The sequence below is a fragment of the Buteo buteo genome, chromosome 4 (genome assembly GCF_964188355.1).
Source record: "Buteo buteo chromosome 4, bButBut1.hap1.1, whole genome shotgun sequence".
NCBI classification, from domain to species: domain Eukaryota; kingdom Metazoa; phylum Chordata; class Aves; order Accipitriformes; family Accipitridae; genus Buteo; species Buteo buteo.
Window position 1 is genome coordinate 44,317,425 of NC_134174.1, and position 26,475 is coordinate 44,343,899.

Sequence of the window (26,475 nt, forward strand, 5' to 3'; positions counted from 1 at the left end):
GGCATTTGCATTCACAGAAGACTGTCTCTGTTCTTGGAAGAGATGAAAAAATTCCACAGTGGGTATTCAGCAACAACTGGCTGCTTTTTGCATGCACTGGGGTGAGAGTAGGGAGCAGGGAGCACTGCGAGCCGCAGAGATAGGCAAGCAGCACACACAGGCTTGCTGAGAGAGAACACTTCCAAGACGGTTACCTCCACAGGAGGTAAAGCAACTGCAGAGACCAATGGGCTACTTCCTGCTATCACGTGCTTGTCCGGACTGGTCTCTACCTCCTTCCCCCACTCCCAGGCAGAAGGCAATGGATCTGAAGAATTTCTCCTTAGAAATATCAATACTCCCATGACAGCTGGAGCTACTTCATTGCAAGCCCGGCTCCAGCAGCACTGAACTCTCATTACTCCTAATGAAGTTGTCCAAGTTGGCAACACTGAGGCATGGTTTGCTGCAGAACAAATACTTGGGGAGAGGATATTGTGTACCAGTTGCTCACATGTGAGTACTGATCCCTCCATCAGACTGCCCTGTGGGCCATGAAGGTTACCACTCTCGTAGCAAACAAAGTGCTGGAGTGGAAAAGGTGTGTGTGGCTCTGACGCTGGGGAACCTCGATTTGATCTGTGATGAATCTGGCTGTGGCTTACTACAGAAAGTTTGAGACTTTCTTCAATAGGAAGGCATGAAGCTTTTCAGGAAACCTTTTTAAGGAAGTAGGGAATTTTTCAAAGGTTGGAGAGTGTACCTCCGCCTCTTTTTTGGCAAGCTGTGCCCATGTCGCCAGAGCTGAGCACCATATCACCTTCTCAGCAGAGAAAGGCATTTCAGAAGTCAGATGGATACTGAGAGCAGCAGTGCTGAAGAAAACCAAGACAGTAGGTAGGGGAAGGTGGCTTTCTGGTAGTGCCCATGCAAGAGAGGAAGACCTTGTTGGGTTGTCACCTCTCCCATTGCCTGTTGTGCCAGTGCCAAAGCGCTTGTGCGCAGCATGACAGGAAACAGCAATGCAATGCTCCTAACTCACATGCAGCAGTAAACGTAGCACCAGGCTCGACAAGGGGACAAGAAAATAAAAGATGAGTTTTGCTTAACTATAGTTGACATGCAGGCATCACATTATCTTAGTCATACCAAAGCTAGGTAACTAATTGCCAGGTTTAATGTTTCAGGTCACATCAGGGAATAGTTTTACCAGCAGATGTAAAGATAGTCCTTTGGAGTGGGTAGCACTCAAGGTCAGAGTCAGCAAATCCTCCTCTAAAAATAGACTCTAGTTGCAAAGTTGGTAAGATTTCTTTTGTCGTTCGGCCGCACTTCACAGGACCCAGCTACCTAGAGCACCCACCTAAGCCTAGAGGTAAGGCTAAGCAACATACATTTTCTGCTGTACTTCTTGTGCTCCTTTTCTTCCTTTTATAACCTAGTTTAAGTAAACCAGGGAGAGGACTGAGAGCTGGCAAACTTTCTAAGGTAACCAATAACTTCATAAACTTGTTGCAGGAAAAAAAAAAGAAAAAGCTTAAAACTATTGCAGAGTTGAGGTTTTGAAAGTGTCATTTACAATTTTTTAAAAAACAAATTGGTCATGTTACAGAAATGACTTTATAAAATAGGAATGAGGTGCCAAAACTGTATTTATCTTAGAGATAATTTCTATTTAAAAGTTAGGAATAAAAATGCATTTTTTCAAGCTTTTGTAACATCCATCCCAGAATATTTTGCTTATTCTTCGATAATTGCTCCACCCTCCAGTCAAATCTAACGTTTCCAATTGAATTACAATTCTCTCAGATGATGCTGTGTTTTAAGTTTCTTTGGGCACTCTCATAATATTTAATGAAATCTCAACTTAATCTGTTTTAAATTAACCAGTTCAGTCAACAATAAAGAATGAGGGCAAAAATAAGTTTTTAAAAAGTCATCAGTGGCTTAGAAATTCATTGAAATAGCTGGTTAGTTTTGAATATTCACAGCAGGAGGGTCTGGGAAATAATTGCACAGAGGCTATGATTCTTCTGGTTTTAAACTGTTTAAAGACAAATGCATTGGATTAACTATTTGACAGTCCCTGAATGCTTCAAGCATAAGAATGCAGGGGTAAAATACAGGAACTGAAGTAAATGACAGTATTTGGTGAAGACTAGAACAGGAATTAGGAACACAGGATTGTGTTATTCTTCGCTTAAGTATAATGCGGGTACCCCAGGGATTTCTGGTTTTGGATGTACACTGCTTTGCTTAATTCTTTTAGAGCTCTTTCTCTGAAAGATTTTTTGAAGGACATACTCCTCCTCCCTCCCAAGAACTATTTGTACAAAATTAATTTTTTTGGTCTAGTGTTAGGGAAAATAACCACCCAAGGAACCTTTGCAGCACCGTACCTCATTGCAGTACCCTGGGGTGCAGCAAGAGCCAAGGTTACACAGGAAAACATACAGCTCTTCATGGCTATTGCCAGCATTTGGCGTCTGAGCAAAATGTCATGGGGATGGCATATCAGGGAGCACCATTTTAAATTCATTTAGTTAAATCATCCAGAAAGCAAGCTTTTGTTACTGCAGCTAACTGACACTCAGCTCAACTCATGTACTTCAAGTCATGAAAAGCTTAGAAACCAAAGCACCATTTACCCTCCCCTCCCAAGTGCAAACACTGCGCTCCAGACAGCATGTGCATTGGTTTCTGCAAGGAGAACTTTCCAGTTTATAAAACAGCCCTCTGCTTCATCATACTCAAAAAGGGCAAGTACTTTTTCACCCTGAAGTACCTGGCATGCTGGCTGGAAATGGAAGAACAGAGCATTTCTTAGAATTCATGAACTTGCTCAATAGATCCTCCCTCACTACTTCTGAAGACCCTCAGTCATTAGATCTCATTTTTGTTTGCCTTCAGCACCGAGAGAGTGCTTACCTGGAGAAAGGTTACTAAACTAGATTCAAGACTTTTGCACATTTTTTTCAAAGCATAGGAGAACTGTTATTCTCCATCCTTAACTTCTCTCAGGTACTTCCCTCTCTTGTTACAGACACCATTTCTCCATGAAGGTCTTATCTAAGGTGGTTATTAAACTGAAAAAGGTAAATAAAAATAAAAGCATTATTTTTGCAATTGGCTGGAAGCCAAGAAGGTCTCAGGTTTGGACCCCCTGGAAGATAGATGTCCTCTGATTTCAGTGGTATTGAATTCTACCTGATAAAAACATTCAAATATGTCAGCTCTCCATATAACATCAGAAAAAAAAAATAGGAATAATTTCTCAATAACGAGCACTTCATGCACAAAAAATGATTTCTTAATAAGGGTGGGGTTTTTTTCCATTTTATTGTTCTTTCAAATTTAGTGTTCATGGCAGTAGATAAATTCAGTCCCTGGACTTGAGGGTCAAACCACTGACAAATTTCAAGGGTACCATGTTTATCTCCTACTGCACTGGTGTGGGCATAATGTCTACTGGAAATGTCATTACTTCTGTAGACTTCTCATGAAAGGCCCAGAGCTGACAGATAGTCTGCTTTGGTTATTTTCTTTCCCTCCCTTTGCATCTTGATAAAAAAAACCTTAAGGTATCACAGCTCCACTCCTTTTTTCAGAGCTGTCACAAGGAAAGAGGTAGGAAGCAAAATCTGAAAGCATCAAAACAGGAATAAGATTAAAAACTGCCTCCACATTTACAAACAGGTTATGTATTTAGATGTTTTCTGGATGCTGAAAAAATTCCCAGTTAAAGCAGAAGAATTTGGGACTGCTTGGTATTTTCAGGGAGAAGTAACTTTCAGACAACTCTGAGTACAAAACCAAGGCTGGTACACTTGGTGCACACCAAATTAAATTGAATAAAGCCAGCATCAAAAGCCCCACTAGCACAGGTGACTGATGTCATATGGGCTGGGAGAACTCCAAGAGCAGGAAACATGGGTGGTAAAGAATTTAAACTATTCTGCTATATAAATATGGACTGAAGCAGGCATTAAGTCACAGAAGCCCTGTGCCCTATGTCAGGCAGGACAAAACAGCTAACAGGATTACAATTGTTCCTTCTGAAGGAAAGAGCAAGGAAAATTGTATTCTGTCTCCATTTTCCTTCCTGCCTTTTATTTGTTTAGCCTCTCTCGTTGCAGGTTTGTACCAACACCATTGGGCTCTGACCTTATTGGGGTTCTGTAGCTTGAGGCACAGAAACACAGCTACAAATTGGCAGCCAGAGTACACATGCTTGGGACAACAGCAGTGATGGAGGAACCCTCCTGGGTCAGGGAGGGGTGCAGAAAAGAAGGGGAGAGGGTACATAGTTCCTTGCAAAGGACAAAGGCAAATGCAATCCTTTCCTGTGCATGTCTGCCATTTTTTTTTTTCTCCCCCCCCCCCCCCCCCCCCCCATCTCTACAGCTGACTTGGATCTTAACGCCCAGGCATAAATCTTGCCAGATTGTTCAGCATCTTTATACACAGCACTAAGGCTTGCACAGCACATTAGGCCAAAAATATTAAGAAACATAGTATTTTGTTATGTAGATAATGACTTACAGCTTTCAGTCTCAAAGTACTCAGAAACTTCCACTACATCTGGAAAACCAGCATCAGAAATATACACACCACCACCGAAGCTCTGATGTTCACCTCTAGATATGAACCTCAGCTTTTTCCCCCCACATCTGTGGGACTACCAAACTGTAGAGCTCATGACTGACATTTCCAAAAGCATTAACTAACCCCTTAAAAATGTTGAGGTGGGGGAGGCACATCCCTCCAGTTGAACAAATTTGAAAATGGGCCACAATGTTCTGTGACTTCACAGGGCTTTCCTGGAAATTTTGGGTTAATTTGAGTAGCTCCAAGGGACACAAGACAAGGTGCCTAAAGGAAATCTTTCACTGCCATATCACTGCTCCAGCCACTAGACTGTGTTCACTCTCTGAATTAAACAGCAGAGAGACTGGCAGATTTTCCTTTTTTTTTCCCCTTGCACTTGCTTTCCTTCCTCCCTGTTTTGTTAAAAATAAAATTAAAAAAGCTAAAAAGCTCTGTAAGAAATTCCATTTGGCAGCTGTCAAGTGGATAGTGAACATGAAGAAGAGATTCCTTTGCTGTGCCTAATGCATGCTGCTTATCCAAATTAGCCACACAATTACTTCTATCAATGCAAAAATAGTTTAATTTTTTTTTTCTAGCGCACAGCACTTGAGAACAACTTAAAATGCAGTGTAATTTGCCACAGTGTATGTCCTGAAGTGGCTCACTAATGAAAAGAGGATTAACTCTCCATTATTCTGAATTACCATTTTGTGAAATCACTAACAATATTTTCATTTATATACGTATAACCCAAGGGGGGAAAATATTCCAGCCATCCAAGTGATTAACAAATAAAATTCATTAGATAACATGCACTTTGGTCTTATTTATGAAGAGAAAGATTAGGATATAAAAATGCAGATGACTGAATTTTTATCATCCTTGTTCTGATAATACACTTAAGTCCATGACAGCGTAACTGGTGAGCGCCGGCAGTTCAGCGTTACACACACAGGCTGGACTGAGAAGCAGAACCCGCAGGATGCCAGGCTCGGCGGACGAAATCTGGCAGGCTTGGGCATCGGAGCCCAGTCCCACCGAGGTCAGCCCGGCCCTCGGCTGCTCACCAGCCACCGCAGGGTGGGCGCAGAGAGGGAAGGGGAAGGTCTCAGCAGCTCACACGGCCTGGCCTCAGCATAGCACAGCAGAGCAAGAGAGGAGCCATGGCTTGGACGGAGGGGAAGAACGGGACTAGCCACAGGTTGCCCTGCCTCACGGGAAGAAAATTCCTGGCCCCAGATGCAGGGCTCCGTTCCTCACTATGCCTCGAAGCTGGGCTCAAACCTTCCTGCCCAGGAGAACCTCTCCGAGACAACGGGCAGTTCCCTCTAGCTGATTCTCCTCTTCATTCCTCCCCCACGAAGTAAGAGAGGCTGTCCTGGGCTGGAGCAGCACTCCCAGGAGCAAGCAGGCTGCAGAGTCCCATATGCAAACCAAAGGTCCGGCCCTACTCCAGAGAGCTTTCAGATCCAAGTTTCTGTGTCCCCAGCACACTGTGGTGCCATGAAGCGACTGCCAAGCTGGTACAGGAAAGCTGCACTGGTACAGCATTCAGCCTGCGCTAACTAGTCTGTAAGGCAAAGCCTTTTTAGCCCCAGTGAAGCACTGCAAGGGGTGGAGACTGCTCCGATGAGCCTGTGCAGGGGTAACCTGCAATCTGTCTGCCAGCTGACTGCACCAGGTGAACACCCTGCAAGGGACAGTCTCCCCTCCCCAGCGGTCTGCAAAAGAACTCTGAGCTTTCCCTGCCTGGGCTTGTGATAGACAGTCATCCTTACACAGACAAACAGTCATCCTTACACCCACCACAGCATTAAGAACCACCACCAAAAAAAAAAAAAAAAAAATCCAATCCACTTTTTCACTTTTTAATCTAAGAGGGCAGGCTTAGGAACAGCCTTCCCTCAGCTTCGTTCAGTGTACACAGAGCAGTCAATAAGCGATGAGGTTAGCCATCTTTGGTTCCTGGAAAGACGCAAGTCTTTCTGTCCTTCTCCCCCCAACCAAATGTTTCATGGCAATTGATTCCAGAGCTCAAGCAGCAAAACAGCCCCTTTTCCCCCCCTTCCCCTCCTCCTAGTTAAACTCTGTTACTTCTTACTTAGTCTAGAGTCAAATCTGAAATACATATTTTATTAGAGGAATTTCAACTGATGCTTTCCTGTGCTCTAATTCAATTTAAAAACCCTGCAGCAGATAACATTGGCAAGGCATAAAAGAACACAGCTTACTTGAAAGTTCGGGGAGCATATGGCTTCCCAGGACAGACAAAAAAGAGTATTTCTCAGCAATGGTCTAACTTTCAGAGTGCTAACCAAGCTTCAAACTGAGACTGTGTTGCAGTACCACAAATGATCATTTACAAACGTAATTGCCCTGTTTTGAGGTCTGCAGTCTATGAGCAGGACTATTCATTTAACAAATCAATGTGCTGTGGCCACCAAGCACGATTACTGATTACACTGCTTTCTCTTCTTCCCTTCATTTCCTCCCCTCCCATTTTATGGAGCCATGAATAAAAGTACACTCAGTCCTTCAGCATCAAGGCAACAGGCTCTCAGTTACCCTAATTCCTTACTAGACAAACAGCAGTTCTTACCAAGTTCTAGATAACAGCCTATTCACTCCCAAAGTCAGACTGTATTAGAGTTGTAGCTCTGATAGTCTAATACTACCTATGCTGTTGAGTCTGAATGTAGAATTAGCATAATTCTGGCATGGGAAGGAAAAAGGCTCTCCGGTGGAATGGCTACTGGGGGCACAGAGATGGGACTTGGTGCTACTCAGAGGCACGCAAGGCTGAACCCAAGGTAAATTTGCTAGAAGCTGGAATTCTCAGAGCCCTTTACAAATCTCAAAAGAGGACCACTTAGCTAAACATCATAATCATGTTTTAGGAAGTTTGGCTGAAAAATAGATCCCCCTGCCAGTGAAAGCAAGCCAATTTTTGAATAAAGGTGTATGCATGCCAAACAAAAACTGACTCCACAATTTTGCCTAGCTTTGGAGTAGGAAAACAGGAATCATTTGGCTTTTTCAAGTTTTCCAGAGAAACAGAACATGACAGGCACAAAAGAGCCCAAACTGAGGAAACAAACCCTATGGGTACATGGGATGTCAGTGGAAAATGGTCATCCTGCTTTCAGGAGTGCTCTACAACAGCTGCATGAAAGCATTAGCCAGATTTTTGTAATAAAAAGGACACAAATGTCACCAGTGGCCAACACAAAAAATTTGTGGGAGCCACTACAGGATTTGTTGCCTGCAAGAAAGGTGGATTTTTGGCAGGCTGTATATGCACACTTCATAAGATCAAGCCCAACTCGACCTCTTCTTGTTACGAGTCTCGTACGAACTCCAAGGCTCAACTTCTCCCTTCAAGGGGATGAGAGACAGGAGCAACTGCTGCCCTGAGACATCTGGGAATCCAGCAGGAGAAACAAGACGGACCCAACAGGGAGATGCAGCAGACAAGAAAGTCTGCAGCAAAAGGCTCGCAACATGGGAAAAAAAGGGAAACTTGTTTCAGAGGACAAGAGGGGAAGGTGGTTAAGTGACAACTGGCAAAGAAGAAATAAACAAACAAAATAAGGGGTAAACAGGAGGTCAAGCATGTGGCCAGCCCCAAATTCTAGTTCCTAGACATTTCCTGTAGCATAAAGATCAGCTGCATGAGCAGTTTAACTTTCCTGCTGACAACTTGCAGAACAAAATGTGCTTTGCCTTCAGAAATGTGCAAATCCACAGAAGAAAAGCAAAGGAGACACTACAACACCCATGTCCCTCACAATAATCCTTCTTCGACATTGTGCCTGGATCTATGACATGAGTATTTGTCTGGTAGTGTGCTATTTCCAGTGCTGTTACTTTGGACTGAAAAGCTCTCATGTACACCTTTATCATTTGTCAATCACTCCCTTGTTTCTTCTTGTTTACTGAGAATACATGCACATACTGTACCTTCACTCTCCTGCAAAATTTTCTTCAAGTAATCAAAAAATTAAAGAATAATCTGAAAAATCCTTGACCTAAACACACCCAACACTCTATGCATGGGGATACCAGCTGACTTCTTTAGCAGGACAGTGCACTGCCACACCTGAGCCAAGAAGCACAGCATTGCACTCTTACAGCTGTACTGCACCTCCAGTGGCTGGTACAGGCGCTGCTGGTGCAAGAGTTTCTGTATCACATGTATTTCACTGAGCTTTTACCAGATATACTTCAGCTGCAGGGGATTAGGAAAGTTAAGCATGGATGCAAAAAATCCACCTGCCCAAGTGACAAGACTATTCTTGCAAACCTACAGTTACCTGCCTCGTCCTAAGGCAGTGTCTTCATGAAGGCATGGATGGGAGAAGTGTTGAGACTCAAGTTAGTCTCTGGCCTTTAACTTCACTCACCGGCTTTGTGAAAACTCTAGGCTGCCTTCTGAGCTCCCGCTCAGTGCCCAGCTCCTAAGTAAGGCACAGCCTTGGGGAAGTGGGGGAGGAGGGAGACCACCTGACCTGTAACTCTTGACTCCACAGCTGAAGGAGGCAAACTCTGCAGGGGAAAGCCTCAATCAGGACAGCAGCTGAGGAAATCACAGCAAGCAGGAAAGAATCTGGAGCTTCAAGAGATATGTAAAGCTGATACCAGAGGATTCAATACTAGCAGATAGCTCAAGCACATGGGACATCAAGGTTGTCAGTTCTGAGCAATACCAGCTCTGACAGCATGGCCAGGCAAAGGATGTTGTTTTTGGCAACATTAATGATACTCTGATTTTAACTACAGGACAACATCACTCTGTTGATCCCTTCTATATGTTCATCAGTGCTTCTTCCTACCCACTTGGCATGTATGCACCTAGGTTAAAAAAAAAAGTGAACCCAGAAAGAAGTCCTTGAGCCCCATGCTAGCTAAAAAAATATTTTGTCAGTCAGTGGTGCTGCAAAAAGGCAAACTCTCATTCCTGCAAAAAGCCTATGAGGTTCAGTGTGCAAGGCTGCATTGAGATCTTGAAATAGTAGAACAGGTACACCCAGCATTCACCTGAATGGACAAATTTTATCTCCCTGTGTTGCTGAAAATCACATAAAGGTAAAGCCATTAGGAGACTGACAATTAATGATAAAGAAACATCTTGAATTTCCCCCACTCACTTCCCCTAGCTGCTCTAGATCCCTTGGATCAGGCTGCTAGACCTACCAAATTCTCACCAGTGGATTTTCCAGGAAACAAACTCCCAGTGGAGACCAAACTTCAGTGATCACAGACATTTGGCTTTTGCTCCCATTGCTGGTAAGCTCATCCAACAAAGTATTCCTTGCCTAGTTCAGGGGAGGCAGAAATCCAGGTGCGAGTCTGTGTCTGCCACAGAGCAGGTACATCCATCTCACACCATGCCCAGCCCAATCACACCTGGCCAGAGCTGCTCCCAGTGCTCCACAACTGGAATAGAAATCACTTGCTTTGTGCTTCCTCAGGTTAACATTCTGTTTTGGTTGCATTCCAGTTTCTTGCACATCCTGAGCACACTACTCCACGGACAAGATGTCATCAGCAGATTTGAATGCTGGGAAGAAAAATGCGTACATAGCAATCAAAGTAGATCCTGACAACGATTACTGTACCCCAGGTGCATTTGAATTGGAGCGACTCTTCTGGAAAGGGTGCCCAAAGTACACTCATGTCAATGAAGTCTGGCCCAACCTCTACATAGGAGATGAGTAAGTGTACATAGTACTTCTCTTCTACATAGGAGATGAGTAAGTGTACATAGTACTTCTCTTCTACATAGGAGATGAGTAAGCTCTACTAAGTACAGCTCACCAACAGAGAAAGGTGTTTCTTTCCTCCTACTACCCATTCATTAGTATTTAGTGCTGACGATGGGATTTGATGAGCTACTGAGAGATGCCAGAGTTCAATAAAGCAATCTGAGCCTGGCATGACCTTACAGATCAAGGCACACAGTGTTTGTCACTGCTGCTTCAAGAAAGCACTGGGGGAGTGCAGCGGGGTCTACTGTTAAAGACTGCGTAACAGGAGTGGTTGTGGCACCAGTGTAGGCTGCAGAAGTTGAAGCCAGTCATGATCTATTTTTAAATGGCTCATTTCGAGTAATTTGTCATTTATCTCTGAGTGAAAGTCCTTCCACAATTACACTGACAGAAGAGCATGGCCTAGATGTGCTGGACCACAGCTTAGACTGGTTTAAGCCTAAAATGTAATTCTTGAGAAATGACTGAAGAAACAGCTCAACCCACAGTGGTATTTCGGCATTTCCAAGCCTATGCTTGTGTACATGGGATACTCTTCATTTCCAAACTGCTCAAAAGATTAAAACAAACAACAGAACCCTGTGGAAGGCAAAGCTGCAGAGATGTGTCTCACTGATCAGACCAAGTGTGATTTGGAAAAAAAACCAAACCCACAAAACAGACTTAGGTCTGCTGAGCACAGTACTAAACTAGAAATAGCCTATGCCAAAAAGCAGAGACCACTACTGCAGCAGGGAGACATGCCATCAGAAAATCCCCCAACCCAAACCCTGAGCAGAGGAAGAAAGCTTTTCTTACCCCTTAGGCATTACTGGTCTACTTCCCATTTTCCTCTACACCCTGCACTAACATGACATTTATTTTACATCATCACTGTAAGGCACAAGCAGGAGCCCACTGGCTCCAAAGTTCTCAATAATTTTTTAAAAGGTCCTAAAATTCATCTGTTGCCAGCTTATAAAGGAGGAAAGATATACAGCCTTGAAAGTTACAAAACTCCTAATATCATCGACCAATTACTTCTGTGGTGCCAGCGGCAACAGAAAGACATGAGTTCTGGGCTTTAACCAAGCCTGGGCTCCCCCTTTTAGAGACAGAAAATAACAAAGCAAAAAAACCCCCCAAATTAAGCCATGGGAAGAGCCTGGCCAAATGACTCAGGAACAAAGGAAAAGGGAGCTGAGTTGCCCTCTCCCCCTCCTAGCCTGCCCCTCTTGTTAGATGTTTCTGACTCAAGATTCAGTGTAAAAAACAGCCCCTTTCTGGCATTTATTTCCTTCTTCCTTGTTCAGAATCACCAGCAGAATTATTTTGAACGAAGCTGTTAGAAGAATTTCCCTCTTATCTCTGTGATGAAGCTACAGCTCTGCCCTCTAAGCAAAGGGATCTAATGAGACAACAGGTCTTTGGACAGTCAGTCTTTAAGCCCAGAACACCAGCCAATGACTCTTTCCTGTAATCGTTCCTGTAGCAGTGTTTGTTAGACCTTGTAATTTAATAAATGCTAGGTGATGTGACTGAATACAACGCACACCTGCACTGAGTACAAACTAACCAGAGGAACAGAAAACCAAGCTTCTTGAGAGCTACACCCACTTACGCTGGGCAGTGTATTTCTGCAGAGGACCAGTCTTAGGTCAGGAGGAAAAGCAATGGTGTTACAAGGGGAAACAAGTCCGCCAAGTGAATGGGACAAAAGAATGAGAAAGCCAATGGAGGAGAAAGAAGTGAGGAGCAGATGTGGGGTGAACAGACACAAAACTTCACCAAAAAGTGGGGCTCCCTGAAAGAGAACGATTATTATCAGCCAGATAAGGGCAAACTTGACATCCAGTACCAGAAAATCTGAGATGAGAACTGGTCTGCAGGCAAAGTCCAGGGACCTCTGTATCTTTCCTGCGTCAGCTCCACATCTTACTTCTGACCAACAGCTTCCCCCTTCAGTGTGGCAGGGTTTTTTTGTATTGTTTTATTTTAAGATCTTGCTGTAGCACTGGTCGCCAAAGAGCTGCCATGGAGACGTGAACAGATGTTGGGTGTATTTGCATCCTTAGCCATGCTAAATTAAGGTTGTTCTTGAAAGAATTTAGTGAAGCTCATCAACAAAATCAAGTGAACACACACATGCAGAGTTTATCTTCAGAGCTTTCACATCTGTGCTTCATTCCTGCCTCCTGCATTTACAAGGTTAACAGGACTTGTGACTGCTTATGGAAATGCTAATTAATCACCCTGACTACGTAACCACATCTTCCTTCTAATGCAATACAGGCTATCAAGGAGCCCTGTGAGGCCACTCAATCCTTTTGTTACAAGGCTTCACTGCAGATGTTGCCCAGAGGCAATGAAATCTCCATGAGCCTGTCAGGCCCAGAATAATCAAAGCCTCAAAATATAACATGCTGTGTTCAGCTCCAATTGAAATTTTCCTCTAGCAAGTTCCAAGGACTTTTAAAGACCAGACACTAGAACTTGCAGGAGACAGCACAATGATCGGAATAAAACATGCTTCGCCAAGATTTTGATTAATCTGCTACCAGGATTAGTGCTTGCATGTATCCTACCCACATCCAGAAGCCTTCTAAAGGGATAGAAAGCAGCTTTGTCTTGATCCATTCTTTCACTGGTCACCAGGTTACTTGCATGGGCAGTTTTACTGGCTGACCCCAAGCCTGCCTGGTTCACTACAATCACATGGAAAAAATCTTGCCAGTTATGCAGCTTGTAGTTTCTTCTTGTGGCTCTTCAGTGACTGCCTTATTACCCGAGATGATGTTCATGGTTCCACATTTCTGAATTTCAAAGAGTATTTTAGCTGAAGACAAAAGCCTCCCAAGATTTTGTTTTCCTCTTAACCACCCTGTAGCTCTCATTAGGATTTAAGCACTGATCACTATTTCAGGTCTTTCTGTGTTCTCAAACTACTCCCAGAAGAAAAGAAGTCTTCTGGAGTTTAATTCCTTACAGGTTAAATATGAAAAATAATTTTCTGGTTATGCAGCTGAACTGAGGTTGCACTTCAGGAAAGCTATGGTCTGTGCTTGTCCCAGTAGAGCCCCAGGGCTTATGGACTTGAGAACTAACACAGGTAAGGTTCAACAAGACATGAGTAACTCAAACCTACAGATTGGAGTGTATGATAATTAAAATATATAACTAAACTTTAAATATATGCTTAACTAAAACTCATTCTCTCCTCTTCCCTTTGTCCAGAAAAAACAATGCAGTATGGCTTTTTCCAAGTTACTAAGTAGAAAGACAATTTATACTTTGTAGAAGAAAACAGATGGGACTCACTCAGGGTAGCAAATAGTTAGCATTATGAACTCCTAGGATCAACACCAGTATTTATCATACAAAAATAGGAATGTATGCAGGTTTAGATTATAACAACATTCTTGAGGACATAGTTTCAACTCTGTTAGTATAAGAATCTGCCAATTGTAACAGCAGTTTAACAATCCAGAAAATCGGATCTGTAACACTGGACCATAAATCTCTTAAAGCAGCAATGGTTTCCAAGACAAGTAACACTTCCCCACACAACATCTCTGTCTATAGGCAGTTTCTAACACTTGCTGAGTGACTGAAGTCAAGACCAGGAACTGAATGACTGCATCACAAGTGTTTGATACCTTTGCTGTATTGAAAGCAGACAGGTATTTTCCGTATCTAGGTTGTATCACTTACAAAAACATCCACTGTTTTAGGCTAGAGGAAAATGGAGTACTAAATCTTTTTCTACCACATATTATGAAGATCCTGTTCAGTATTTTCCGTGGTAACTAAAAATTCTTCTAATTCACACTGAACAGGAGGTATCCCCAGAAAGGGAGCAACACCTCAGAAGGAAAAGGGGATACAATGCTACACTATCTCTAGATTCCCTCAGTGCTTTGGTAACTCAGTGGAGTTACCAAAGGAAATTGGGTCAGTATTATTGGAAATTCTCAGCATCTCTCCTCGGGAGGGAGAACTGCCAAATTTTCTTAAGAAAGTGTCAGTATTGCCTATATTCAGGAAGCTTCTTTCTGACATTGACCATCTGGTAAACTATCATCCTGCATCGAGCTTTCCTTCAGCGTTTAAGAAATTGGAAAAGTTTGAGAGAGACAATTCCTCTTCTAGTAACATGTTGCCTCAGATTTCCTGGTGTTTTGTTGATCTGGGTCACATCAATCGGTGGCTTTAAGACTACACTGATTCGGATGAAGCTTAAGAAACTTGGCTCTACTTAGAGCTTGCAAGCGTACCAGTTATCTGGTTGACGAGTACCCACTAGAAGGTGCTCACTTACCTGTGAAGGGAGCTGCTCTGCCCACACCCTCACGAGGCATTTTGCAGGATTACTTCCTTTCCTTTAGATGCACTTGGGTTTTCATCATAAGCCACCCTCTCTTCCCTTTGTTAGCTGCTTTTAAGATACTTAATACTTGATGTAGAGGTGCAGAATGCAGTGCCTGCAAGTTGTTTTTCCCTCTCGTCCAACTCCACTGGTTTGGGCATCTTCCTGATGAAAGCAGCCGGGACTAAGGCTTGATATGACAGTATTTTTGAAGAGGGAAAGGATTTGGTACCCTGGAGACAGCAACTTGAAAGGAAGGATTTTCTTTCACATTACAACTACTGACATTGTTGCTTCCAGAAGAAGGCAGTTTGCTGCAGCACTTGCTTTTAGTCCTATGAATCTTAGCTTTAAAACTGACAGCAGGCATAGTTAAAGTCTTGGACAAGCCCTTTACTTGCCCTTGCACAACTCAAGAAGTATAAACAGTCTTTTGGGAACCATCTGAACATGGATGATGTTTTTGTTTGGGTCAGTTCTCCCTCTTGGCAATAGTCTGTTATTATCAATATATCCCTATATGAAAGTGTTTTTATCTCCAGTTTTCACTGTTTAGGTAGCATTCTCATATCAAAGTACTCCCCCTTGTCTCAGAACTTTAAAAACATATTTATGAGTCCATCTGTCCTACAGCAAATGCAGGGTCTGATTCAGCAAAGCACTGAGCTTTTGCTTAATATGCTTTGCTATAGAAAGAAGGACTTCTGGGTATGCTTAACTTTTAGCATATGTTTATGTGCTCTGAATTGAAGAGCTGATGAGTTTTTACATAGGACCAATCTGCCCAGTTCATCTCTTATTAAACTCAATTATACTGGAATTTTCACTGTTATCTCCCAGTGCCACACTTCACCTTCTCTGCATAAGAACACATTCAAGGCAGACACTGGAGATCACACTTGCACCATGTAAAAGGAAATAAAGTGCTAATAGCACAGATGGTGGAGGTATACAAAATGCAAGAGTAGTCAAACGCTTCACGGCTTCACCTATGCTGGCATTTGCAGCAAACTCTTCTTTACAATGGCTACTTAAAATTCAACCATAATCACAAAAATGGAAATATTAATTGCAGTTGATAAATATTCTTAGCTTGATTTAAACCTGGTAGTGAGCCAACTGCAAGCAAAAAAAACCTGTGCCATTTCTAGCTGAAAGTGAATTAGAAATAGAGTTATAAATCCTCCAATAAGGTATATGATTCATGTACCCCTGAATGATCCCATGCTATTAGTCACCTCACCCAATCCGATATTTGCAGATTCTTTATGCTTGATTTTTTCCTTCCTTTCATCTAAAATACTGACACCTCAGGCATGGTAAAAACTGCAAGGAAGACCAAAAGCATTCCCCCCTCCTTGGGATGTAACCAGGAGTATCATGTATGATAAAACACACAAAAAATTAGGCTCTGATTAAAGTAAAGAGATAATGAGGGATGCTTCCACAACAGTATCCACACTACAGATTCAGCTGAGGTTGGAAAACAAGCCAAGTCCTTCACAAAAAGCTGGAGTTCACTGATGACTAAAGCCAGTCCAAGAAAACACGTCAAGGGGCACAGTAACATTTCCATTTACAGGCATATAGGTCCCCCTCTATGAGGGCTTAACAGCCTGTTTCTTGTTCTCTGTTAACTGGCAATCAACATGCTGCAGACACAGCATGACCCCAAGTTTAACTGCTTATATTATAGCAGTGTCAAGAGTCTCAGCACAGGCTGTCCCTGCCCAATAGCATTTATGGTCAATGGGAAAGATAAAAAGACAGCTGATGGGAGTGAAAAAGCAGGCAAACCCAGGTCAGTATGACGAGTGGTGGTCCAGCTGGGCTGTTTGCCTAGCTTTTGGGGAAAGGTTTTACAAGAAAAAAAAAAGAGCAAAATTTCTGAAAGAACAGTAGAGATCTCTCTTATGAAAACTAATTATCAAGTAGCAAGACTAAGGGGATGGAAAAAGAGTGTAAGTGCTTCCCAATCTCCATATCAAGTTTGAAACCAAGCACTCTTGCTCTTGGAAGAGTGTCACTTCAGCTTTCTTCAGAAGATGCAGATTCTAAAGCCCAAGGCAGGCACTTCTTGCAGTCCTGTGAACTCTATTTTGTACTGAAAAATAACTATTTCCTCAGATCTCTACACAACATGATGTATAGAAACCTTAGGAAAAGCTTTCTACAGATAATATTGTCCAGGATATCTGCTGGAAGAAAGGTATCCGACATCCTCTTCACAGATTACACACAGTAGGTCAGCCTGCAGATGCACAAGAAATATATCCACAGGACCTACACTGACCCTGCTCTGTTTAGCCAGGGCAAATATTTTAGTTCTTGGTTCAACTAACAGGTTGTACAACATGTATACACAACACAGTTTGAGTATCTATTCCAGTGAAAATATGGAGATTCTAACAGACTTGAGTGCTCGACACTAAGCATTAATTTTCTGGAAGTTTTGAAGATGAGCAACATCAGTAGAAAGAAGAAAATGTGCATCCATATTATAAAGAAAAAGATTATATTGGATAAGTTTACATTCAGTCTGAAAGGATATTGCTGCATCAGTTTATGTATCAGGCACAATTAAAAAGCAGATGACATTTTAAAATCAGCCTATCCCAAGCACTGAGGAAAACAGAGTATAAATTCTTCAGTGCCATTAACAGTGGAGTAGATAACCCCCAAAGTATTTCCTTGGTAAACCTATAATTTACTTAAAAAAAAAAAAAATGCAGAAGATGATCTGGTTACATCTGAGCATTTACAATGGGCTTTTTGCAACAGCATTCAAGGTCGATCCTATTGTTTTACATTGTCCTTGTTCAGAACAACTTGATCATTTGATTCAAATGCTATTTATCAGCCTGAGCAGTGCTTGCAGAAACCAAAGTTTGGTAGTATCTACAGTCTATGAAAAACTTTGTTTTTCCACTGACCCTAACTACACTGCAGTCCTACTTACTATTCACGATGTAGGCCTCCACTTGCAGGGGTTCCAGTTGAGCACAGATCTCTGACCTGAAACCATCAGTCTTTCATGGTTTGTTGGATATATGCTTTGGGCCAAGTCTGGTGAATGGAAAACATATTTTCTCTATCCCAGCATCAGGGAGGCAAAACAAAATAAGGCTTAATTTGAAAGCAGAATCTCAAGCACATAAAACCAAAGAGAATTAGTAATTCACTGCACCTTTACTCTTCAGCCAGGACATTTAATCTGTTTTTTAAGTACTGGCCATCCTTATAGCCCCGAACAAAGTGCCTTTGCTGGCAAAGCAATTAGACCATATGAGCCTGAAGAGAATCCTAAGGCACATATCTCCTAAAAGGAGGGAGAAAAAGAAAAGTCTGTCTAGGTCAATCACTGCAACAAGAATACAAACGGAAGGAGTGAGCATTTTTTAACCTGAGATGAAGGTGGCAAGTCACAGCTCTAGCAGCAAGATGCTGCTGCTTCTCTGTCCTCCAGAGTCTACTGAGCTTAGGCAGGCATCACCACACTAAGTGGAGTTTTTTTATTTACTTTTTTATACCATCGCATAGGGGACTTAGGACATTATTTCATAGCAAAAATACCAGTAGAGTCAAGACGTTATCGTTCCTGTCCAGAAAGGAATTTCTGCAGGGAGGAATATCTCCTCAGAACAGCCAATTATCATGAGCTTAATTTAAAGAAAAGCGAGCAGAGGTAAGACCTTCAGTATCCATATCCCAGTTAAATGCTCTAATCGCTAGGTTCTTGACTGCTCAAAGGGGGATTTTGACTTTGACAGAGGCTTGCAAGGTGGAGTCAACTTCAATCTATTCTGACCTGTCACCCCTAGAATTATGAAACACAACAGGTAGCCCACCACAATGTCCTGTGTGACAGCAGCTGCATTTACACATTGAAATGTTCAGGAAACATTCATGGAGAGAGGTACTTTTGGTTGGAAAGTACATGATGTGAAACAGCTTTAACTCATTTATGGGAGCAGTAGTTACGTGAAAATATATTAACAGAATAAAGCCCATGCAATTTTATGTAAAAAGCTCAGTAGTCTTCCTAGGCACTAATGGAACTTGACAGCTTTTCCAGAACAAAGCTTTCCAAAACTAAAATAACAGAACAGAAAAGTTTTTACATACCTGTCCACAAACTGCAGAATTTCAGGCTGCTGGTGAGCACTTAAGAGTGGCTATTGGGTACACAAGAATCTAGGATTTCCTCTCCTACCTGTCTTCCCTTGAGCAAGGGAAGAGAGGACAAGAATAAATTAGAATACTGGGCTAAATATATGACTTTCAGCTTTCACTGAAGGCTAATATCCAATTTCCATATCTAGTTCTTTTTGCTTTAGACCTCTGGTTAACCAAACATGACAGTAAAAGGAAACCTGATAGGGAGTTGTGACTACAGAAGGGTGAGTTTTTAAATTATTTTTATTTTTTAAAGTAGAAATGGAGAAAAAACTCAGTAACTTATTTTAGGGATGAAGAGCTTCTTTCTGAATCCCAGATGATTTTACTACTTGCATATCACTGACTCTTTTATTAGTTCTGCAATATCAATTGATGGGACAGAAGGGGAAAGCAGCATTCATGGCTCCTATTTCAAGTTCTGCCACTGATTTGCTTTTATGACTTTAAATAATTCATTCTATTTCTTTCTGTATCTCAAGTTTCTTCTTGTACATGATGGATAGAAGCCAGGATTGCCTACATTACAAAGGTGCCAGGAAAATAAATTCATTTTTAAGGTGCTCTAAGGACCTGGAAGAGATAGTTATGACCTCCAGAAGGATCATTCACTCTGAATGACAGTATCTTAAGATCTTTACAATGGTAAATGATGCATTTTTGCAGCATTATCAATTTCATTAACATTTCGAACATACCAAATCAGAGATGTTTATTTTTTTTCTGGCTTGCTGGGTAAGAAACTTCTTCACTTACATGACAGCTCTTGTTTTAACAGGAAAACTGCGTTAGATCGCTACAGCCTTGAGAAGGCAGGCTTCACCCACATCCTCAATGCAGCCCATGGTCAGCGGAATGTGGACACAGGACCAGAATATTACCATGACATGACTGTGGAGTATCATGGAGTAGAAGCAGACGATCTCCCCACTTTCAAGATCAGCCAGTTCTTTTACTCAGCTTCTAAATTCATTGATAATGCACTTCAGGATGAAAGAAGTAAGGAGGGTGCTGAAAATGGTTAAAAACAGTACAGTTATTTACTCTGTCCGATTATAAGCATAGTTCCATGGCATTCAACCTTGTGAGAATGAAACAAGTCCAATACAGTTTAACAGAGAATATAAAACCAGTAGCATGGAACTAGTTTAAGAGAAGATAGTGATGTGACTAGGACTCTTCTCACTGCAAAGTTAGTACCAGCCCAAGAGCCCCTTACCAAGCACTTTCATAAAAGCCCACATCACAGCTTGCATTAAGGTCTCCTGTCTGATAGAGGTTTTTTGTTGTTGACTCTATCATAAACACATCAAAGACAATTGGACATTGCATAGGTTCCACGTATTAGCTGTCTTTTCCTCAAATTAGTCCCTATCAAAAAAGATTTAATGAATACTGGTTGCACAGTGGTGGAACACACGTGCTCTGCAGAGATTCCAGGCTGTCACTCCACAGCTTCATGCTCTGCAGCATTAGATTCACTCTACAAATATATAAACCACCTTCCTACCTGGCCATCAGATCTACCCAGAGCTATAACATTTATCTTTCTGCCATCTTCTAAGCAGCAGGGGACTGAAACAACTCTGCCAGCAGAGACCTAGAAACATTTCATTAAAGCCCTTGTAGTTTCTCAGCTTGATTACCACAATTCATTATTTGCTGACCCCCAGCAGTGTTCTATCAGAAACCTTTACACTGATGTGAAATGCTACAGCCTAGGCCTCACACTGGTTTTCAGTATTACGCCTACTCCTTCCCCCTTACATGTTTTTTTGTTGTTGTTTGTTTGGGATTTTTTTCGTTTTGTTTTTGTTTTTTTAAATCTCTACAGGATATTTTACCAGACACCAGCTGAGAAACTGAAGACTTTCCTGCTGACCTACAGAGACCTTAATATCAGAGGGTCACATATCAAGTTTCTAGCCTCGTGTCAGCTTCTGTTCTTGGCTGTTTAGCTCAGCTGTAGCCAGCTACTACCTTGCTTGCCCCCAGTAGCCAGCCAGGTCTTTACAATTTTACCCTCTCAGCAAGTACACCCTACAACAACAATCCCTTCCCTTGTTCAGGAGAGAGTCTTGAAAGCAGTTCAGTTTTAAAAATCAAAGTCCTAATAGCAGGAGAAACTGCTTCAGGAGCTTACTTGCTTGTGAAGAAAGGTACCAGGCATTTCAAAAAATTATGTCTGAAGCACTGCCTTTGGGAAGGAGTGGATAACTAACATGCACCTGTGTCTAGCCATGGCTGGAGGCCAGAGGTCAGTATCAGACTGGAGTACTTGAAATAAGAAATGCAGACTTCCTCACTCCCACCACCCTCCTGTTCCCTGTAAGACCTTTGTCTGCTGCACTGAGGTAAAGAAACAAGCACAAGGGAAGCAGCAAAGGCTAGATAAAACCCTTGCATCCCAATAAATATTGAGGCAGGGAAAGATGGGATGGGGGGAGAGGGGAGTATTAACCTTTTTGTTTCAAAACCACATCAAAGTCCAGGAAATTCTGAGACTGTATCAAGCATCAGTCCAGCACTGAAACACAAGACCAAATCAAAGAGTGACTGGATGAACTTCTACAAAACAAATCTGCACTTAAGTAGATACTACTGCAATCATTTCTGTAGCTGTGCACTGCCTGCCACATTCACATGGTTTTTAAACAAGATAGCTAGGATCTTTTCTGATGGAGACCAATAAAATAAAGAATTACTGTAACACTCATGAAGAAAAAGAGCAAGCTCTTCACTTTGTCACAAGGGAAAAGTACACTAAACATACATCTCCAATCCCAGCCACAGATAGGCATAAATGCACATATGCATGGCCCACTAAGACATTGAGCTTGAATGCATGACAATAGCTTTCCAATACACATTTACAGAACAGAATAACTGCAGAAGCTAGACTAACAAGGCTGTTACACTTAAAGGAGAAAATACTAGAGGCAAGTAACTAGTGCTCTCCAACAACATGAATGCATTATTTGTGAATGCACATCTAGTGGAGAAAGGTGCTCTGTATTTCATGTGCCTAATGAAAGGACTATTTGCATGCATCTTCCTGACTGACAAATAGCATCCAGATTCCGAAACAGGATTTTATAGTAAGTCACCAAGTACCTATCTCCAGCGGTAATAACATGGGACTTCAGTATATGGTGCTAAATACTTCTGATCAGTAACGCAATTACACTCATTTGCCACTTTGCATTAGAACTGAGCAAACGCAAACAGAGAGGAAAAAGGGAAAAAGAAAAAAAGTTTCAACTTTTGTGACCAGAATGTACTTCGGCTGTATCACATTGTTTGGGGTGTGACCTTCAGCCAGCCCAGTGATCAAATTCATTGAACAGATGTCTTCATACAATGCTTTTTGCTGGGAAGATGCTCAATAGTCCATGTTGTTGAAACAAGTTGTCATGCAAATGAAGACGACTCTCTGCAACAGTCCAGAAAGCTTGGCAATTTGGATGCTGTCAAAACACAGTCCTAATGCAGTAATTCTGACTTAACCTTCAAAATCTTTGTGATGGTGAAGAAACTCCTTGATCAGAGCAGTATTTGCAGAGTGTAAGCATGGGCAGATGGACGTAAGAACAGTGAAAGTAGCTCAGTTGTAAGAGCAAGTTTTAGAGGCAAACTCGAACTGTTCACAATTATGCATGCTAACATTCAGCTGTGCATAAAGATTTCCCCAAACATGCAATTTGGACCATAGAACAGCTTAAAATTTATACCAGCAAGGCCTGATTAACCTGAAAGGAAGACATTATTTTAAGAGGTTTTTAAGTTCCCTACTATGCTACAGATTTAGTACTCATTCCCTTGGTGTCTTAGTTCCTCAGAATGTAAAGTAGAGGAGAATAGCATTTTCTCTTCATGTGAAGATGTCACGGGAAAAAAATACACTAAAGACAGAGCTAAAAAAAGTAATGTGAGAAGAAACATGAGACAGATACAAGGACCCAAGATATTTGACCAAAGACACCTTAACATTCATCACTCCATCTGACTCTGGAAAGGGAATGCTGCAGCTAGACAGATTTTCAAGAAACACAAGCCCAAGTAAAGTGACCAAAATAGTTCAGGGACCTGTCACCACTCAGCAAACCTCTGGCTCTGTGCACTGGTATTTTTTTATTCAGCCACACCTTGGAGGATGTTAAGTGATCAGAATCAAAGACTGCAAGAGCAGACTCCCTCTCGGCAAAGAAGGTTCAGATTGGTCCTTACATCAGAAAAGGCTACAAAATAGTACAGAAGGGACACGGCTCTGCAGAATAGTGCCAGCGTTTTGCTGTAACAGGCAGTCAGATGTTGAATATTCACATACAGGAAAGGACAGACTTCATTTTCATACAACCAGGGGGCATTTCAGAAAATTGTATGGCCGTTTTTTGCCTTTGTTAACACAGTATAAAACCATTCATTTTCTCCCATATCCCCTGCATTTGCCACCCACACAAAGTAAAGCCTTCCTTGTCCTATCATGTATTTTATCACCTCAACAGCAACCCATTTACAAGGTAGGAAGTGCTAAAGAGAAGCATGAAGGGCTGAACAAATGAGAGTTTTCATCCGTTTCAAATATTTGCAGTAATAATAGAAGGGATTATCATTTTCCAGGAGAGGAAGAGGCACTTTTAGTTATCAGAGAGACTGGAATTTTGCCAAGATGCCTCTAAGACTATCTGCTAGGATTAGGATGCAGACTGTAACCATTAATCCTCTAGTGTTGGCAGTTCTTGATGCGTCCATTACACAGCAATGCTACTTGTGCCAAGACATCTTCTTGCGCCTGGAAGCAAAGGAGTTAATCGGCAGGAGTCATGGCTTTGCACCCAACACCTCTCACTGGGCAGAACTGACAGAGATAAACTATTAGTCATCCCCGTCCCCCGCCCCCCCCCCGTGGCAATTCAGCTTAGCAGGGTGTTAGAGAGAGTGCTCCAAATCTACTATTAGCAGAGACTCTGCATTCACAGTATACAAGACAGGCCACTACTGCAAGGAGATGATCATATAAAACACTCAGAGAGGTGGTGGTGAAATGTTACTTTCATTCAACACGACAGGGTAAGGGCGACTAGCCAGAGATTTCTAAAGAACGGTTTAAGAGGTGGTTTCTTTATCTCCCTGGTTATATGCCTATTAACTTCTACGGCCTTTCTTATCCTCTGCCCTCAAAAATATCACTGAGCCTTAAAAAAGGCCTTGTTAGCTCTATTTTACAAATGAAGTATTTGGGCATAAAGTGATGCAATCTGTATCTTGAAGGACGTTATTGCCAGAACAAAATAAAGTAATCAAATTCAGTTAGCTTTTTGCGTCTAGCTGGTAGAACTGAGAAAGGCACCTCTGTGCATTCCATTTATCCTCATGGAAGAATGGTCTGATAGCATACCAAACCCTCGCACACCCTTGTGCTTTGGCCATTATGCCCAAACACAGAATTACATATAAGCTGCTTGTGAGGCATGCAAGATTAGGCTGCAGTGGGGCTTGCTATGTTACTTAACGCAAGCCTGCAGTCCCCAGGCCTTTCTCTGCAACCTTTGTTCACAAATAAATTCAAAGACACCTGGTTCAGGATTAAATGGGTAATCTCCAGTGTAAATGTTCAGTTACTACAGTAAGTTTTACAGCCTCAGTTTTCCCACCTGTAAAAAGACAGGCCTTACAAAAATGCCGATAAGGGTAGTCAAACCACCAACAGAGCAGGGGCACTACAGAAACCTTCACTGCCAAAAAAAGAAATTACCCAGTGTCATCTCTGCATCATTTCTCTTTGTTTCCACAGACAAGGTTCTGGTTCACTGTGCTATGGGTCGCAGCCGGTCAGCCACACTGGTCTTGGCTTACCTGATGATTTACAAGAACATGACAGTAGTGGATGCCATTGAGCAAGTATCAAGACACCGATGCATCTTGCCAAACCGGGGCTTCTTGAAGCAGCTGAGAGAACTGGACATAGCGTTGGCACTGCAGAGGAGGAATACCAAAACCAGCCTACCATCTGATGATGACGAGAACAGCACCATGATCTAGTATTGTTTCTGGCAGGGTTGTGCTACTGGGAAAGAAACTCCTTAAAAGGAGGGGAGGGGAAGGTGTAGTTAATTACACAGTCACAGGGATCATTTGTTATTTGGAAGGAAAAACAAAGTCATTTCAAATGCTGTCAAGATGAGAAAGAACGGAAGCCAAATTTAAAACCCATCATCTTAGAGTGTTCCAGCCTTAGCAGAATTCTTTGTTACATCAACAAATAAATTTTAACCTCTGTAAAAAAGCTTTTATAACACAGAAGCAGGCACAACTTGAAGAAAACCCTCTTCTAGCAGAGTACCCCCAAACTCCTGATCCTAACCAAAGCACATGGCCTTTAAAAGAGTAGAGCTAGGCATTCCTAAAGAAATTTTGCAGGAAAAACACTGAGATGGTAGCAGCACAAATGTTCAGTCCCAGAGTTCTGAAGGATTTTGCAGGAGTTTGCCTTTTTGTGCTGTTTCCTGGCATCTCCATTTCTTCTTTCACAATAATCTAGGGCAGCACAGCATTTAGAGAGCCTCCAGATAAGGATCAACTACCCAGTCTTTACAAAGGATTTTGCAGCAGACCATGCAAACTCAAAACAAAGCAAGACCCTTGAGAAGGTCAGATGCATATGCAACTATAACGGACAATTCAAAGAAATACATACACATGACATTTTAGCAGTTTCAGTTTTAACTTGTTTTTCCTAAATGCTTCAATTGCCTGAACTTTAAAAGGTCCTATACATACAGTATCCAAATCAATTTACTAGTCCACAAAAAAAACCCAAAAACCAACCCCCGACTAAGAAAATTGTGTTGTGACTTGTTTTCCTGCACTTGGAAAAACTAACAGCTAGAACAATAAAGAAAAATAGGATGTTCTTTACGTTGCTAAGAGGAAGGTCAACACTGAACTTGTGCAGCTCTAATAACCCCCTAAATAACCACGGATTACAACTAGTACTAATGAGATTTTAGTTTTGATTAAAAAGGCAAGAGACACAGATAAAACCTTTAAAAAATATCTCACCAGGAGATAAAATTAAAAACTAACCTTTAAAAAATAACCCAGAGAAAGCTGCTGCTGTGCTTCCAGACACCACTGTTCAGATCTACTATTACCACGTTTCCTATCTCAGTGTTAGTCACCTTTATACATTACTCTCCTCCAATACAGTTGCCAATAATTGTATCTGTTGACAGAAGTAGTCCAAATACACAAATGGGGACACCAGATCTACTTTTCTGCCTAAACTTATTCAATTTACTCTACTTGATACAAATTATCAGTAACTGTGTTTTGACACAGAGTTTTGCCACCTCAGCAGTATTTGATATTCTTAAAATATACTGTAGAGCAGGATAACAAGTAAGCCATGCTTACCTTTTCTGCATCTGCAGAAAGATCAAGTCATTGCTCTCTCCACTGGAATTTTGCCTAATTCAATGTTATCAGGCAAGAGCTATTTATTGCCTCAGTGCCTGAGAGGAATGACCTAGCCACCAAGAGCACCTGAGAGTTCTCTTGGTCTTTACCAGGTGACAAAGACTTTGTGACTTTGGCGCAGTATGGACTGTAGCAGTC

The 26,475-nt window shown here is 41.9% G+C and overlaps 1 protein-coding gene across 1 annotated transcript; it reads left to right on the plus strand.

Annotated features, from left to right (window-relative positions):
• Nucleotides 1-1,226: 1,226 nt before the first annotated feature.
• On the plus strand, nt 1,227-26,120 carry DUSP29 (dual specificity phosphatase 29). The gene is made up of 4 exons (XM_075025713.1): nt 1,227-1,354; nt 10,070-10,283; nt 19,637-19,857; nt 24,653-26,120. Exons 2-4 carry the CDS (start codon nt 10,108-10,110, stop codon nt 24,898-24,900), a joined length of 645 nt encoding a protein of 214 aa, XP_074881814.1. The 5' UTR covers nt 1,227-1,354; nt 10,070-10,107; the 3' UTR covers nt 24,901-26,120.
• The last annotated feature ends 355 nt before the right edge of the window (nt 26,121-26,475 follow it).